At 37.6% G+C, this 18,960-nt stretch overlaps 1 protein-coding gene across 5 annotated transcripts in view; it reads left to right on the forward strand.

The window, feature by feature from the left end:
* The first annotated feature begins 2,402 nt into the window (after positions 1–2,402).
* The window catches only part of NBDY (negative regulator of P-body association), a 90,974-nt gene continuing 74,416 nt past the window's right edge, over positions 2,403–18,960 (forward strand). For 3 of the 5 annotated variants that reach the window (XR_006339734.1, XR_006339735.1, XR_006339733.1), the window contains exons 1-2: positions 2,403–2,945; positions 4,587–4,723. Coding sequence is in view for 1 of the 5 variants with exons in the window: in XM_043895394.1 (XP_043751329.1) it covers positions 2,710–2,916 (207 nt within the window). In the remaining 4 variants the exon portion in view is untranslated. Of the gene's footprint in view, positions 2,946–4,586; positions 4,724–12,853; positions 13,565–18,960 lie in introns of those variants that run through there. The other 2 variants (XR_006339736.1, XM_043895394.1) reach the window with 2 other exon arrangements.

Genomic DNA, 18,960 nt, shown 5'->3' on the forward strand with positions numbered 1-18,960 from the left:
ACTGGAAGGACTGGTGCTGAAGCTGAAACTCCAATACTTTAGCCACCTGATGCGAAGAAGTGACTCATTGGAAAAGACCCTGATGCTGGGAAAGATTGAAGGCAGGAGGAGAAGAGAACAACAAAGGACGAGATGGTTGGATGGCATCACTGACTCGATGGACATGAGTTTGAACAAGCTCGGGGAGTTGGTGATGGACAGGGAAGCCTGGCATGCTGCAGTCCATGGGGTCACAAAGAGTCGGACACAACTGAGCAACTGAACTGAACTACTTCACTTATTTCAGGAAATAATAAAATAGTGATATATATATATATATATATATATATGCATGAATGCTCAGTCACTTCATTCATGTTTGAATCTTTGTGACTCCATGGACTGTACTCTGCCAGGCTCCTCTGTCCACGGGACTCTCCATGCAAGAATACTGGAGAACCTGTCTGTCAATGGAGGAGACCTAAGACACTCCAATTCAATTCCTGGGTCAGAAAGATCCCCTAGAAGAGGGCATTGTTACCTACTCCAGTATTCTTGCCTACAGAATCCCATGGACAGAGGAGCCTGGTGGGTACAGTCCATGGGGTCGCAAAGAGTTGGACATGACTGAAATATACACACACACTCCAAGGTTTGAATTGTACAACTGGGTAGAAGGCTTAACATTCACTGAAATGAAGACTAGAAAAGGAGCAAGTTTGGAGGATCAGGGATAGACCAACTGTTCTCAAAAGGTATTATCCTACCACCCCCTGCCACTCTCCCACCCTGCCCAGGGGATATTTGAGAGTACCTGGAGACATTTCTGATTATCACACTAGGAGGCAGTTGGGGCCGGGTTGGGGGACATGCTACTGGCCCCGGTTGGCATACTGCTAAACATCCCACAATGCACAGGACAGGGTCTCACCACAAAGAATGATCTGGCCTCAAATGTCAATAGTGCCAAGAGCAAGAAACCTTGGGTTGGAATCCTCTCTTCTGAATTTGTCCATTCTTTCTCAGCCTTTGCAGCAGGCTTCTAACCCTAATTACTCAATAGTCTGTCCTTAGCAAGCACACTTCTCTTTTCTCTATATTTTCTCTTCAGAATATCACCCATAACATCAACTACCACATCTATGTTACTGACTCCCACAACTTTGTCTAGTCCCAACTGTTCTTCTAGCTCTAGAGCATTGTTTCTTTTGATTTCCCTTTACATTTCTTCATTAACTTAGTGCTACATCTCTTGTCTTTATAAGTAGCATCTGATAGAAAACCACAGGGTCATTTATTTCACAAACTGAGTATCTAGTTTGTGCAAAATGCAACACTAATACTCAGAGTAAGGTAGTGATGCTGATGAGAGATAATCATGGTAATTGTTTTAAATGCATTACCCTTGTAAAGCAATTATCCATCAATTAGAAAAAAAAACTTTAATGTATTATCCCTGATTATGACAATAGTTTTACAAGGAAAAAATTATTATTTCCTGGGAAGGAAAGGTGCAAGTGTTTAACTACTTAAATATAACAGTGTTTGTAAATAGCAGAGTATTTTAAAAGTCAGTTCTATTTTGACATTAAGGATTGCACTCTCTCCATTAAAAAACACTGGAACAGAGCTGAAAAAGTGTCCATAGTCACAGGGAGGTGGATGTGAATGATGAAGGTCTAAGAAGTTTTGCCTGCCTGTTTAGTTGCGTCTGACTCTCTGTGAACCCATGGACTGTAGCCCCCAGGCTCCTCTGACCAGGGGATTCTCCAGGCAAGAATACTGGAGTGGGTAGCCAATCCCTTCTCCTGGAGATCTTCCCCACCCAGGGATCAAACCAGTGTCCCCTGCACAGCAGGCAGATTCTTTATCATCTGCACCACCTAAGACATTCTAGTAGCCTTTTATTCTAAGCCACAGTGTACCTGCTTCGGTTACTTACCATATATCACAGAATATAATACACCAGCCATAGTAGGATGAATCATTATTTTCCTTAACTGTAGAGAAGGAAAAAAATGGCAATGAAAGTATGACATACTGTCAATTGTCTGAGATTTCCTAGGTGTAGAAATATTTTTAAAAAGATAAGCCTTCAGAGATTTCTAATTTGTTAAAATATGAAGAAAAAATGTGATCTTAGATTCTATGACATACGGTGAATTTGTTTTCCACATTCAATTTCCATGGTCGGTGCCTGTGTGCTATCTGCACTTCAGTCAAGTAAGACGTTTGTATATTGCTTTCTAAAGGGTCCTAGGTAATTTCATGACTCTGTTGTGCTTCTACAACTAGAACGTAAAGCTCTTAGCTTTTCAATCACCGCTTTGTTCTCCACACAAACACTCCCGCCCCCACCCGCAGTGCCTTTCCACAATCTATGCAGATGTTGCCGTTTAAGAGTAAACCTGATTTTGTTCTAATCTTAGAATTGCATAGATAGTATAAGACTGTCCACAGATTTAGTTACACTGGGGGCGGGGGAGACATTCCATTAAATAAACGCTTCTTTTTTTTTAAGACCCATCCTCGCAGAAACGTTAAAATAGGGTGGGGTAGAGAGCGAGGGCGGAGGCAGAGAGGGGATATACGTCTCAGGATACAGGAAATACGGAAAGAGCGAAACCCAGAGGAAGCTCGGTTTCCTGGAGGGGACCCGCCGCCATCTCAGGTCTCTTGGCCTCGCCAGGGCCCACTGGAACGAGCTGACACCCAGGTCCTATAATCCTTATGGGGGACCAACCTTGTACCTCCGGGAGATCCACGCTCCCACCTGGAAACACGCGGGAAACGAAGCCTCCAAAAAAGCGCTGCCTCCTAGCTCCACGTTGGGATTATCCGGAAGGAACCCCGAACGGAGGTAACACCACTCTCCCTTCCACACCTCCTCCAGCATCACCGGGCCTGAAGTCGCATCCACCTCCTCCGGAGAAGTAGTACAATATACTTCTTCCACCCTAAACCAGGTCAGATTCTTTCTCATCTGGGACAACCAGGCTCTCTCAAACTTAATTATGCATCTCCCCAGATCTCCTTCTCCCTTTCCCTATTCTTTTCACGATTTCAAAATTAAAAAAAAAAAAATGCAGGCATTAAATAGCTCTTTCACAAAATATCTGGGGGTGAGTTTATGGATATTTAATAACATTAAGTAATTATTTTTAAATATATTTTTCAGTAGACGTATCTGTTGATTTGCTTGAAAGTCAGTTGGGCCCAGGTGAGGGGTACAAATGTTAATGACTTGATAATTATTAAAGCTGAGTGATATATACATGGGGATTCATTAAACTGTTCTTGCTACTTTTGTATATATTTAAAGCTTTTCCATTCAAAAAATGCCTGATTCAAGATCAATAACATCATTGTATTGAAGGCCTAATTCCTATAGCCATAGCTTTGTGCCAACAGAGTATTTTAAAGTGAGCCTTCAGAGTTGTGTATTTCTCTGTGTATAACAGGAGAATTTAATGATTTAAAAATATATAATATGGTAAATCAAACCCAAGTACCATAATATTTGCTTGCTCAAGGTAGTCAGGAAGCTTGGGGGATGGACTTTGAGCCATCAAAGAGGAAGGGGTAACTTTGGGTGGGCCTTAAAGAATGAGTGACATCTGCCTTGTGGAGGGGGCGGGAATGCTTTTCTGGCGTAGCTTTTCCAGAACAAAAGCCCCAAGGCAGGTTTGTGCTAGGAAGAGCTTGTCTATAATTCTGAGTGTATGAGAAAAACTAGGAGGTAAGATAGTGTTGCAGGGGTTGAATATTTATGGTAAGGAGTAGGCAGTTTAATCCATAAGCAGTGGAAACCATTGAAGATTTTCAAGGAAATGGTATATTTTAGGAGTCCGGTTTTTACTATCAGGAAAACAATCTTCATTTAGATGAGCTTACAGAATGCAAAAAATAAGGTCTGACTCACAACTCATAGATTCTTGTACTCCAAATGAGACATGGCATACTTTCTTCATTTATACAATAAACCTTTAAAGGACTGTTGCAATGGACTAAGAATTATGCTGGGAACTGTAGGGGTTCGATAACTAAAGCACATAGGAGAGAAACAGATATTGAATGAATCGGTCAATGATTGGTGGGATTACAGTAGCAACTAAGAAGTTCTGTACTTGGGGCTTGGTGGTAGTGCATAGTAAAATAATGAGCTCCATTGTGCTTGAAAGCTTCACTCAGTCATTCCTTACTGCCTGATTTCCCTCAACTTTACCTCTCTGTTCAAAGGGGTAGAGTTGGGGTAAAGGGGAACCATAGGAATAGGAGTGCTTAAACAGAAAACAAAGGAGGTTGTATAGGGCAAAAAATGCAAGAAATATGTAATTTCCTCCAGTGATTCAAATCATTGAAATTATAATAGCATTTACTGAACATCTTTATGTGCCAGACACTGTTTTACAAAACTTCCTAGAGCCTATCCTCTTAATTGCTGTGCAATAGATCCCTTCTAATACTGTCTGTATAACTTTTTCAGGAATATATAACTGAAATAACTGAAATGGGGGTATGGTAGAACATAAGAACTCGAGGAGGCCATGGGAAAGAGAGGAACAGTAAAAGAAGAAATGATTTAACCTTATTTTATTATTTTTCAGTCTATGAGGGATTGCAGTATGACTCCATTTCCTTGGTGTATTCGTAAAATAGTTCACTCAGTGAAGACAATGAAGATTATTGACATTGCCACCCTGCTTTTTCTGATGTCCTACACCAGAAAGTTGTGATTTTTAAGGTAATCTCTTTACGGCTGCTGCTACTGCTAAGTCACTTCAGTTCTGTCCGACTCTGTGCGACCCCATAGACAGCAGCCCACCAGGCCCCGCCGTCCCTGGGATTCTCCAGGCAAGAACACTGGAGTGGGTTGCCATTTCCTTCTCCAATGCATGAAAGTGAAAAGTGAAAGTGAAGTCGCTCAGTCATGTCCGACTCTTTGCGACCCCATGGACTGCAGCCCACCAGGCTCCTCCATCCATGGGATTTTCCAGGCAAGAGTACTTGAGTGGGTTGCCATTACCTCTCCGAATCTCTTTACTAAAAACTTATTAAAGAAGGAGGAGGAATAAGAGTTGATTATAACACATTAAAATAGTTAGCCAAACAAAATGCTAGCACCAATGATAAATTGAAACCATTTTCTACATTATATGAAACCATATATTCCATATAATAATAATGCTATCTATAAGCTGTTTTGTTATATTCACTCCTAATTACCTTGTAGTTTCTTGTATCATGGAGAAATGTGTCTTTTAAACCACATTTTCAGATTATTGCTGGTTAATGGGAATGTGATTGATATTGTAACATACTGATTTTATATGCTGTGAACTTTCTGATTTATATTTGTTCTAATATTTGTAGATTCTTTGTATTGTCTGTTAATTAATTATATTGTAAATAATGGAAATTTCTTCCTTTCCAATATTTATTTTTTAATTAGTCTTACTGTGTTAGCTAGGATCTTTGGTATAACGAAATATAGTAGCAGTGATAGAGGATTCTTTTGCTCCTGAATTTACAAGGGAATTTTTATAAATGTTTCACCATTTTTAGTAGATTTTCTTTGTCAGGTTATGTAAGTTCCTTTATATTCTTAGTTTTCTAAGAGCTTTTATTATGGATGAGTATGGAGCTTCTTCTCCAAATACTGATCACATGGAGTTTTTTCTCCATTAACAAGACACTGAGACTATGTGATAAATTACAGTATTCAGTTTTCTAATATATTTCTTGCTTCTGGTTTCATCAGGCCTTACCATTGAATATTCTGTCTCTTATTTTAATAACTTTTCCTTTTATTTTCTTTTTGTTTGCTCTTTTTCTAATTTATTTGGACCATTAACTCAGTAATTTTAAATCTTCTTTCCTAAAATAATTTATAACCATAAGTTTTCTACTATGTACTACTTTAGAAGAATTTCATAGGTTTTTATATGGAGTATTTTTATTATTATTCAATTATTATTTTATAATTGCTCTTAAGATTTACTTTTGACTCATGAGTTATTTGGGTTTTTTAAATTTATAAACATGGATCTCTTTTTTAGAAATCATACTGCTAAATCATTAATCCAATTACAGTTAAACTTCATTTTATTTTCTATTTAAAAATATTTAATGTTTTTTATTCTTCTGGTAACCAAAAGCAAAATTATACACTGGCTCCTCATCTCAAAAGATTTCAGCAATATAAAACTTTTCCTTTCATTAAATACATAGGAAAACTGTGATTATGCTGTTCAATGATGGAGTTATTGCTGATATTTATACTTGTGGTTTTAAACCTTTTATTTTGATCTAATTCTACACCTAAAGAAAGAACTCCCATACACTTTATCCAGGTTCACCAATTACCATTTTGCCATGTTTGCTTTATAATTCTCTATTTCTGTTTCTCCCTCTCATTCCCCTTTTCTCTTTCCCTTTACTGTTGTCTACCTCCCCTGCCCCTTAGCCTGTCTTCTACCTCCCCCTCTTCCTGTCTCCTTCTCTCTCTTTGAACTGTTTAACAGTAACTTGGAGACTTCAAGCTCTTTTACTTGTAAATTCTTCAGTGTATATTTTCTCAGAATAATACCTTTTTCTTACATAACCTCGGTACCTGTATCAAAATAGAAATTGGACCTTGTTCCAGCTTTTTGTTTCATAATCCTTTATTGTCAAGATTATCCACTCATACTTATTGAAAAAGGGATGACTTTGGGAGAACATATATTTCAAATGGACAATGTAAGCTCTATTATAGTTCTTTTTCTCCTAGCTTTATTGAAATATATTTGACATATAACAATGTAAGTTGAAAGTGCACAGTACAATGTGATGATTTGCTAAATGTATATATTACAAAATGATTACCCACAATAAGATTAGGTAAGACATCGATCATATAATATAATTAATATTTTTTTTGTGTGATGAGAACTTGTAAGATCTACTGTCCTAGCAACTTTTAAGTATACAATACAGAATTGTTAACTATACTCACTATACTATAGTATAACTGTGCTATAACTATAGTTATGTAACTGTATATTGATACTATAACTATAGTGTTGTAGTATAATGTACATCATGTTGTAGATTAGCTCCTCAGAATTTATTCCTGTTACAACTGAAAGTTTATATCCTTTGACCACCTTTATACATTTCTCCTACTGTCCCATCCCTGGAAACCACCAATCTACTCTGTTTCTATGAGTTCAGTTTTTTTTTTTTTTTAGATTCCATGTATAAGTAAGAGCATTCAGTATTTATCTTTTTCTGTCTGACTTACTTCATTTAGCCTGATACCCTCAAGGTTTATCCACTATGTCATAAGTCCCTTCTTTTTATAGCTGAATAATGTTCCTGTGTGTGTGTGTGTATCACATTTTCTCTGTCCTTTAATCTGTCAGTGACACTTAGATTGTTTGCACATCGTGCTTATTGTAAAGAATGATGCAGTAAAATTGGGATTGCAAGTATCTTGTGATCGTGATTTCATTTCCTCAGACATACCCAGAAGTGGAATTGCTGGATCATATGGTAGTTCTATTTTTAATTCTTTGAGGAACCTCCATACTGCTTTCCATAGTAGAGTTTTCACTTCACATTCCCATCAAGGAGTATGCAAGGGTTCACTTCTCTCAATATCATCACAGGCATTTTTTATCTCCTGTCTTTGTTAATAGCCATTCTAAAAAGTGGGAGATATCTCATTGTGGCTTTGATTTCCTTTTCCTTGATGATTAATGATGTTTAGTAACTTTTCACATACCTGTTGGCGATTTGTATGTCTTTGGGTAAATGTCTATTTAGGTCTTTTGCACCTTTTTCAATTAGATTATTTGTTTTTCTGATATTGAGTTGTATGAGTCCCTTATATATTTTGGATATTTCTTATCAGATATGTGTTTTAAAATGTTTTTTCCCCATTCCACAGATTGCTTTTTTGTTTTGATCATTTCTTTTGCTGTGCAGAAGCTTTTTAGTTTGATGTAGTCCCATTTGTTTATTTTTTGCTTTTGTTGCTTATGTTTTGGGTGTCATATCCATAAAATCATTGCAAAGAAAAATGTCAAGAAGCTTTTTTCCTGTTTGTTTCTAGGAATTTTAAGTCTTTAAGTCTTTCCTTTAAGTCTTTAATCTATTTTGAATTAATCTTTGCCAGTGGTGTAATATTGGGCTCCAGTTTTATTCTTTTTCATGTGAATATTCAGTTTTCTCAGCAATATTTATGAAATAGACTGTCTTTTCTCCATTAAGTACTCTTGAATCCCTTGTCAAACATTAGTTGACTGTATATGCAAGGTTTTATTCTGGGCTCTCAATTCTGTTCCAAGGTCTATGTGTCTGTTTTTATGTCAGCACCATGCTCTTTTGACTACTATAGCTTTGTAGTATATAATAAATTAGTGTTCCAGTATTATTATCTAGACCATATTGCACTTTGACCAGTTTGTTCCAATAATGTGTTTTATAGCTATTTTATTTTCTTGATCAAAGTTTCAATCGAGGATGATGTGCTGCATTTAGTTTCCATGTTTCTTCAGTTTTCTTTAACCTGGACCAGTTCAACCTTTCTTTGTCTCTGATGACAATGACAGTTTAAAGATTTCTGGACAATTGTAGACAATTGTTTTATAGGTTGTTCCTAAACTTAAATCTATGTGCCCATTCCTCATTATTGTATTTAGATTATGGAATTTGGCAGGAATGTCAGAGAAGTAATGTATTGTTCTCAGGGCAGCATATCAATGGCACATAATGCTGATTTGACCCCTTAGAAGAAATGTTAACCTTGATTACTTGGTTAAGATGATGTTTACTAGATTAATCCACTCTGAGGTTCCATTTTCTGCTTTATAGTTAATAAATTTGCTTGGGGTACTTTGAAACTGTGTAGGTATCCTATTCCTCATTAAACTAAAATCCACTGGCTTTAATATCCGTTGATAATTCTTGACTGAATCAGTTATTACCCTAATGGCTGCAAAATGGTCATTTTCTTTCTTTTTGGCTGCACTGGGTCTTTGTTGCTTTTGCGTGAGCTTTCTCTAGTTGAGGTGAGCGGGAGCTACTCTTCATTGCAGCGCCTGGGCTTCTCACTGCTGTGGGTTCTCTTGTTGCAGAGCACAGGCTCTAGGCTCACGGGCTTCAGTGGTTGTGGCACACAGGCTCAGTAGTTGTAGCTCTCGGGCCCTAGGGCTCATGGGCTTCACTAGTAGCAGCACACAGGCTCGGTAGTTGAATCTTGTGGGCTTTAGAGCATGGGCTCAGTGGTTGTGGTGCACGGGCTTAGTTGCTTTGCGGCATGTGGAATTTTCCTGGACTAGGGATCTAACCTGTGTCCCCTGCATTGGCAGGTGGATTCTTACCCACTGCACCACTGGGGAGATCCTAAAATTATCATTTTCAAATGTCATTGTTTTCACTATGTTGATTATTTTGTATTCTGCTTCAAGGAAGAGGTTTTTTTCCTCCTCTATTTATTTATTTATTTATATTGGTTTGGACACTTAGATTTTTATTTTATTTCATGAGTATGCTATTGCTATCATTATTTATTTTAATGCTCAAATTGCCCCAGTGGCAACCTATTCAAGCTGGATTCTCTGTCCATTTGACATATTCCCATGATTTTTTGATACATACTTGACTTCAGCCATTTCCTTACTTTTTAACTTATATGCTTGTTTTGTATTCCCTGCTTCATTGCCAATTTCTCTATGGATCTCTGGTACCTTTTTGTGGGAGATGGTATTTGGAAACTGAGATGTGGGTACATGGATATATTTTGAAACAACTTTAAACATTTTAAAGATTACTTTCCAGTTACAGTTATTACAAAATATTGGCTATACTTGCCATGTTGTATGATACATCCTTGAGCCTATCTCATACCCAATAATTTGTACCTCCCCCTTCTCCCTACTGGTAACCACTAGTTTATTCTCTATATTTGTGAGTCTGTTCCTTTTTTGTTATGTATGTGTGCTAAGTCACTCAGTTGTGTCCAACTCTTTGCAAACCTATGGACTGTAGCCCACCAGGTTCCACTATCCATGGGATTTTCCAGGCAAGAATACTGGATGGGGGTTGCCATACCCTCCTCCAGAGGATCTTCCTGACCTAGGGATTGAACCTGCGTCTCCTGCATTGGCAGGTGGATTCTTTGCCACTAGTGCCACTTGAGAAGCCCCTTTTTTGTTATATTCATTAGTTTTTAAAATTTTTTTTATTCTACATATAAGTGATACCATACAGTATTGTTTTTCTCTGACTTATTTCATTTAGCATAATACTCTCCATGTCCATCCGTGTTGCAGTACATGGCAAAATTTCATTCTTTTTTTATGGCCAAGTAGTAGTCCATTGTGGGCTTCCCTGTGGCTGAGTAAAGAATCTGCCTGCTAATGCAGGAGACACTGGTTTCTGGCTTGTGAAGATCCCCTGAAGAAGGAAATGGCAACCCATTCCAGTATTCTTGGCTGGGAAATCTGGACAGAGAAGCCTGGCAGTCCATGGGGTCACAAAAGAGTAGAACAAGACTTAGAGACTAAATAACAGCAACAATGGTAGTTCCATTTTTAGTTTTTTGAGAAACTTTCAGACTGTTTTCCAGTGTCTGTGCCAATTTCTGTTCCCACCAACAGTGCACAAGGCTCCCTTTTCTTCACATATTCTCCAACATTTTTTATTTGTGTTTCTTTTTGATGATAGCCCTTCTGGCAGGTATGAGGTGATAATCTTATTGTGGTTTTGATTTCCATTTCCCTGATGGTTAGCAATGCTCAACATATTTTCCTGTGCCTGTTTGCAATCTGCATTTCCCCTTTGGAAAACTGTCTATCTTATTCTTCCAGTTTTTCAGTTGGGTTGTTTTTATGATGTTGAATTGTATAAGCTGTTTATATATGTGGGATATTAATCCCTTATTGGTCATATCATTTGCAAATATTTTCTTCCATTCAGTAGGTTGTCTTTTCATTTTATTGATAGTATCCTTGGCTGTTCAAAAACTTTTAAATTTGATCAGGTCCTCTTTGTTTATTTTTGCTTTTGTTTCCTTTAAGAGACAGATAAAGAAAAAAATGTTGCACAATTTATGTCAGAGTGTTTTGCCTGACTCTTTCTCTAGGAGTTTTATAGTATCCAGTCTTACATTTAGGTCTTTAATCCATTTTGAGTTTATTTTTGTATATGGTGTTAGAGAATGTTGTGATTTGATTATTTTAAATGTAGCTGTCCAGATTTCCCAGCACTGCTTATTGAAGAGACTGTCTTTTCTCCACTGTGTATTCTTGCCTCCTTTGTCATTGATTAATGACTGTGACTGTGTGGGTTTGTTTTGAGGTTTTCTGTCTTTTTCCATTGATCTACACATCTGTTTTTGTGTAACACATAGTTTTGATTACTGTAGCTTTGTAATATAATCTGAAGTCAGGGAGCATGTTCTCCACTGTTCTTCTTTCTCAAGATTGTTTTAGGTATTTGGGACCTTTTGTGTTTCCATACAAATTTTAAGATTTTTTTGTTCTAGTTTTGTGGAAAATGCCATTGATATTTTGGTAGGGAAATGCATTGAATCTGTAGACTGCCTTGGGTAGTATAATCATTTTAATAATACTTATTTTTTCAATCCAGCAACATAGTATATCTTTCCATCTATTTGTCTTCAGTTTCATCAGTGTTGTAGTTTTCAGAGTACAGGTCTTTTGCCTCCATCAGTTCAGTTCAGTCACTCAGTCGTGTCTGACTTTTTGCCACCCCATGAATTGCAGCACGCCAGGCCTCCTTGTCCATCACCAACTCCCGGAGTTTACTCAAATTCATGTCCATCGAGTCAGTGATGCCATCCAGCCATCTCATCCTCTGTCATCCCCTTCTTCTCCTGCCCCCAATCAGGGTCTTTTCCTATGAGTCAACTCTTCGCATGAGGTGGCCAAAATATTGGAGTTTCAGCTTCGGCATCAGTCCTTCCAGTGAACACCCAGGACTGATCTCCTTCAGGATGGACTGGTTGGATCTCCTTGCAGTCCAAGGGACTCTCAAGAGTCTTCTCCAACACCACAGTTCAAACGCATCAATTCTTCAGTGCTCAGCTTTCTTCACAGTCCAACTCTCACATCCATACATGACCACTGGACTAGATGGACCTTTGTTGGAAAAGTAATGTCTCTAGTTTTTAACTTGCTATCTAGTTTGGTCATAACTTGTCTTTCCAAGGAGTAAGCATCTTTTAATTTCATGGCTGCAGTCACCATCTGCACTGATTTTGGAGCCCAGAAAAATAAAGTCTGACACTGTTTCCACTGTTTCCGCATCTATTTCCCATGAAGTGATGGGACCAGATGCCATGATCTTAGTTTTCTGAATGTTGAGCTTTAGGCCAACTTTTTCACTCTCCTCTTTGACTTTCATCAAGAGGCTTTTTAGTTCCTCTTCACTTTCTGCCATAAGGGTGGTGTTATCTGCATATCTGAGGTTATTGATATTTCTCCCGGCAATCTTGAATCCAGCTTGTGCTTCTTCCAGCCCAGCATTTCTCATGATGTACTCTGCATATAAGTTAAATAAACAGGGTGACAATATACAGCTTTGACGTACTCCTTTTCCTATTTGGAACCAGTCTGTTGTTCCATGTCCAGTTCTAACTGTTGCTTCCTGACCTGCATATAGATTTCTCAAGAGGCAGGTCAGGTGGTCTGGTATGGCCATCTCTTTCAGAATTTTCCAGTTTATTGTGATCCACACAGTTAAAGGTTTTGGCATAGTCAATAAAGAAGAAATAGATGTTTTTTCTGGAACTCTCTTGCTTTTTCAATGATCCAGCAGATGTTGACAATTTGATCTCTGATTCCTCTGCCTTTTCTAAAACCAGCTTGAACATCTGGAAGTTCACGGTTCACGTATTGCTGAAGCCTGGTGTATTGCTGAAGCCTGGCTTTGCCTCCATAGGTGGGTTTATTCTAGGAATTTTATTCTTTTTGATGCAATAGTGAATGGGATTGTTTCCTTAATTTCTGATAGTTCATTGTTAGTGTATAGAAATGCAACAGATTTCTATATGTTTATTTTGTATGCTGCAACTTTACTGACAGTTGATGAGCTCTAGTAGTTTACTGGTGGCATTTTAGGATTTTCTACATGTAGTATCATGTTAACTGCAAACAGGGATAGCTTTATTTCTTCCTTTAGAGCACAAGGGTATTTTTTAGCTTAGCATTTTGTTACTCTTTTCCATTTAATTGCACTTAATACAGACAACATGGTTTACAGGATACTGATTATTTAGTACATGGTGAGATATGCTTAATGTTTTAAAGAGTGTGATCAATTATTGTTTCATGTGTGCTTGAAAATATTTTGTGTATTCTAATTGTTTCATGTAGTATTCTGTAAATGTCTGTTAAACTTATTGATTGTATTGTGTGTCTTCTATATCACTATTAATTCTGTTTACTACATCTATCAATTATTGAAACCAATTTAAACTCTTCCACTGTAGTTGTATAAATTCTTATAGTTTATATATATTCAAGGGTTTATTATTATGTGCATACAAGTCTAAAATAGATACACCTTTTTATCATGTTTAGTGACTCACTTGAATTTAAAGTCTATTTTGTCTGATAGACTTCCTTTTGGGTGATATTTCTTTTTTCCATTCTTTTACTTAATTATTTTTTTCCCTTTCTTTTATTTTTCAGCAAATGTTCTGCCAAAAAATTGAATATACTGGTTTACTTCTGAATTTACCAGCAGGATTTATAATTAGAATTAAGGATAAGCTTTATAACTTCAAACATTATTTTCTTCACATTTTTTTTTTAATTTTATAAAACTCCAACTCTTCAGGAATGTCAAAAGACATCCTTCATGTAGATACATCATTTGTTTTTCTACATTTGTTTTTCTTTCTCTTTGTGTATACACACACACACACACATATATACACACACTTTTTGCTAAGCCATTTGGAAGTAATTTGCAGATATCATGACACTTAAGCCTTAAACACATCAAAGAGTGTCTCTTAAGAACAAGGACATTACATTCAGAAAAATTCAGCTTTGATACAATTGTCTAATATACCACTGATGTCAAAGTTCCCTAATTGTCCTAACAATATCCTTTATATCTTTTTATTTGTTTCGATCCAGGATCCAGTCAAGAATCATGCACTGTATTTAGCTGTCACACCTCTTTAGTCTTTCAAAATCTAGAATAGCACCTTCTCATTCTTTTCTTTTTGGAGAAGTAAATGGCAACCCACTCCAGTATTCTTGCCTGGACAAGCCCATGGACAGAGGAGCTTGGTGGGCTACAGTCCATGGGGTTGCAAAGAGTCAGACACAACTGAACAACTAAGACAGACAATTTTTTTCTTTATATTTTTCATAACATTGGCAGTTTTGACAAGCCCAGGAAGTTGTCCTGCATTCATCCCACAATCTGAACGTGTCTGCTTTACCAAGATTAATTTGAACATTTTTAGTAAGAAGACTACATAGGTGATGCTGTGTCCTTGCTATTGCATCACATCAGGAGACTCAAAATGCCATTTGGTCCTGTTCATTATTGATGATGCTAAGTTAGTTGATTTTGTTCAAACCACACACCCTACTTTCCTTAAGCAACCATAAACTATCTTCTATACCAGTATTTTACAGATTAGTAAACATAAATACCAATGATTTCTAAAAACATGTGCTTTCTCAAAGAGAATATTCTCAGGGTGGCACCAAACTCTGTTTAGTAATTGATACTTCAGTATCTTATTTTATTTGGGAATGACCTAGCTATTCAATAAACTTCCATCGCTTAATTTAGAACAACTCTAAATATCAATTAAATTTTCAAATACCTATAGATTATATTTGAAAAAAATATTGGAGTATAGTTGATTTAAAATGTTGTATTAGTTTATGTATAGCAAGGTGAATGAGTTACACATACACGTATATCCTCTCTTTTATAGATTTTTTTCCATATAGATCATTACAGAGTATTGAGTAGAGTACCCTGTGCTATACAATATGTGTTTGCTGGTTATTTGTTTTATATATAGTAGTTTGTATGTGTCGATCCCAATCTCCCAATTTAACCCTCACCCCATAGCCCTTGGTAACCATAAGTTTGTTTTCTACATATGTGACTCTATTTCTGTTTTGTAAATATGTACATTTGTACCATTTTCATAGATTACACAAATAAGCAGTATCCTATGATATCTTTCTTTCTATATCTGACTTACTTCAGTCAGTAGGACAGTCTCTAGGTTCATCCATGTTGCTACAGTTGGCATTAATTCTTTTTTATGAGTGAGTATTATTCCTATTGTACATATGTACCACGTCTTCTTTATCCATTCCACTGTTGATGGGCATTTAGGTTGCTTCCGCATCCTGGCTGTTGTAAATAGTGCTGCAGTGAACACTGGATAGCCTGTATCATTTTGAATTATGGTTTTTATCACATGGATCATATGATAGTTCTGTTTTTAGTTTTGTAAGGAAATTTCATACTGATATCCATACTGGCAGTACCTATTTACATTCCCACCAACAGTGTAGGAGAGTTCCCTTTTTTCCACACCCTTGAAACTGTGCACCTCAGAATGGGACTTGATCCCATGTGCTGGGACTTGAACCTGCCCAAAACCCTAATTGAGACTTGACCCCACGGTGTTTTAATTAGAATCACTCACCTGGTATCTGGATGAACTGAGGCTCAGGTTCTTTGTTTCTCAGTGCAGAACAAATTCAGCAAGAGGCAAAGTGATAGGCATGAAGTAGGTTTATTATTATAGAAGGTTTGAGAGAGATACAAGCTGACAGGCGAGCATGCTCTGTCCTGAGGATTGTGTGGGCTGCAATTTTATAATCAAAGGAAAGTGGGGAAGAGAAAGATGGCCTTCAAGTAGATCTGAGAATAATATCACTAGCTTCTCTGTTGTAACAGGCAGAAAAGTGTCTGACCCTATGAGATCAAAGAGTTCACTCACTCAGTCGTGTCTGAGTCTGCAACTATATGGACTGCAGCACGCCAGTCTTCTCTGTCAGTCACCAACTCTTGGAGCTTGCTCAAACTCATGTCCATCAAGTCAATGATGCCATCCAACCGTCTCATCCTCTGTCATCCCCTTTTCCTCCTGCGTTCAGTCTTTCACAACAGCAGGGTCTTTCCTAATTAGTTAGTTCTTCACATAAGGTGGCCAAAGTATTGGAGGTTCAGCTTTAGCATCAGTCCTTCTGATGAATATTCAGGACTGATTTCCTTTAGGACTGACTGGTTGGATTTCCTTGCAGTCAAAAGGACTCCCAAGACTCTTCTCCAAAACCAAAGCATCAATTCTTCAGCGCTTAGCTTTCTTTATTGTCCAAATCTCACATCCATACATGACTATTGGAAAAACCATAACTTTGACTATACAGACTTTTGTTAGTAAAGTAATGTATCTACTTTTATTGTGCTGCCTAGGTTTGTCATAGCTTTTCAACAAGGGAGCAAGTGTCTTTTAATTTCATGGATGCAGTCACCATCTGCAGTGATTTTGGAGCACAAGAAAATAAAGTTTGTCACTGTTTTCATTGTTTACACATCTATTTGCTATGAAGTAATGGCACTGGATGGCATTATCTTAGTTTTTTGAATGTTGAGTTTTATGCCAGCTTTTTCACTCTCCTCTTTCACCTTCATCAAGAGTCTCTTAAGTTCCTCTTCACTTTCTGCCAAAAGGGTAGTGTCATCTGCATATCTGAGGTAATTGCTATTTCTCCTGGTAATCTTGATTCCAGCTTATGCTTCATCCAGTCCAGCATTTCTTATGATGCACTCTGCATATAAATTAAAAGAGCAAGGTGACAATAATTAACAGCCTTGACATACTCTTTTCTCAATTTGGAATCAGTCTGTTGTTCCATATCCAGTTCTAACTGTTGCTTCTTGACCCACATATAGGTTTCTCAGGAGGCAAGTAAGGTGGTCTGGTATTCCCATCTCTTAAAGAATTTTCCAGTTTGTTGTGATCCACATAGTCAAAGGCTTTAGTGTAGTCAATAAAGAAGAAGTAGATGTTTTTCGGGAACTCTATTGTTTTTTGATGATCCAATGGGTGTTGGCAATTTGATCTCTGGTTTCTCTGCCTTTTCCAAATCCAGCTTGAACATCTGGAACTTCTTGGTTCACATACTGTTGAAGGCTAGCTTGGAGAATTTTGAGCACTAATTTACTAGCATGCGTGGTGAGTGCAATTGTGCAGTAGTTTGAACATTATTTGGCATTGCTTTTCTTTGGGATTTGAATGAAAGCTGACCTTTGCCACTCCTGTGGCCACTGCTGAGTTTTCTAAATTTCCTGGCATGTTGAGTGCAGCACTTTAACAGCATCATCTTTTAGGATTTGAAATAGCTCAGTTGGAATTCCATCACCTCCACTAGCTTTGTTCCTAGTGATGCTTCCTGAGGCCCACTTGACTTCACACTCCAGGATGTCTGGCTCTAGGTGAGTGATCACGCCATCATGGTTATCTGGGTTATGATGATCTATTTTGTATACTTCTGCCATCTCTTCTTAATATCTTCTGCTTCTGTTAGATCCATATCATTTCTGTCCTTTATTGTGCCCATCTTTGCATGAAATTTTCCCTTGGTATCTCTAATTTTCCTGAAGAGAACTCTAGTCTTTTCCATTCTGTTGTTTTCCTCTATTTCTTTGCATTGATAACTTAGGAAGACTTTCTTATCTCTTCTTGCTATTCTTTGCAACTCTGCATTCAGATGGATATATCAAACTAGGATTATCTTAATGCTGATTCAAATCAGTAGAAGGGAGTTGACATTTTTCTGTCACCTAATGGACTGGGGCATATCTCATAATTTTATTTATGGTTTTATGGATAACAAAGCCTGCTTCATTCCATGACATTCCAATAGCTTTCTTGATCCATCATTAACTTACAGTGGTCTTCCAAAGTTTCCTAGGTTTCCCTCGCTATCTATAATCCCCTACTGGGACCTGCATAACTATCTGGTTCTTGTTACTGACTACAAACTCATTGTGCTCATTGCACAACAGGCCAGTGAATCCGAGAGATGAGGTATTGAGGCAAGGATTATGACTTTATTTGGAAAGCCAACTGACCAAGAAGATGGCAGACTAATGTCTCAAATTAAGCATCTTGTTGGGGTCTGAATGCCAGGTTCATTTATAGAGTCAGAAAGAGAAAGAGAGAGAAAAGCAATGAGGAACTAAAGTCAAAGGCAGAATAAAGAAGGAGAGGCAGTGAGAAGTAAAGTAAAAAGGGTCTTCAGCCTTGCAAAACATCTCCAAGAGTCAGCCTCTGGAAAGGATGTGTTCAGTTCAGTTCACTTGCTCAGTTGTGTTCCACTGTTTGTGACCACATGGACTGCAGCATGCCAGGTTTCCCTGTCCATCACCAACTCCCAGAGCTTGCTCAGACTCCTGTCCATCTAATCGGTGATGCCATCCAACCATCTCATCCTCTGTCATCCCCTTCTCCTGCCTTCAGTCTTTCCCAGCATCAGGGTCTTTGTCAACGGTTAAGTTCTTCGCATCAGGTGGCCAAAGTGTTGGAGTTCCAGCTTCAGTATCAGGATGTTTTAACAGGTCAGCAGGGTCTGATTATCTCTCTATGAGCTGAACAAAGTCACATTAGTTTACAGTCAGGCAGTGGTACACTCAGTATGCTAGCAGATTTTCAAAATTCACCATTGGCCACAGGACTTGAAAAGGTCAGTTTTCATTCCAATCCCAAAGAAAGACAATGCAAAAGAATGTTCAAACTACCATAAAATTGCACTCATTTCATATGGTAGCAAGATGATGCTCAAAATCCTTCAAGCTAGACTTTGACAGTATGTGAACCAAGAAATTCCAGATGTACCAACTGAATTTAGAAAGAACAGAGAAACTAGAGATCAAACTGTCAGCATCCATTGGATTATAGAAAAAACAAGGGAATTC

The sequence above is a fragment of the Cervus elaphus genome, chromosome X, assembly GCF_910594005.1.
Source record: "Cervus elaphus chromosome X, mCerEla1.1, whole genome shotgun sequence".
In the NCBI taxonomy this organism is placed as follows: domain Eukaryota; kingdom Metazoa; phylum Chordata; class Mammalia; order Artiodactyla; family Cervidae; genus Cervus; species Cervus elaphus.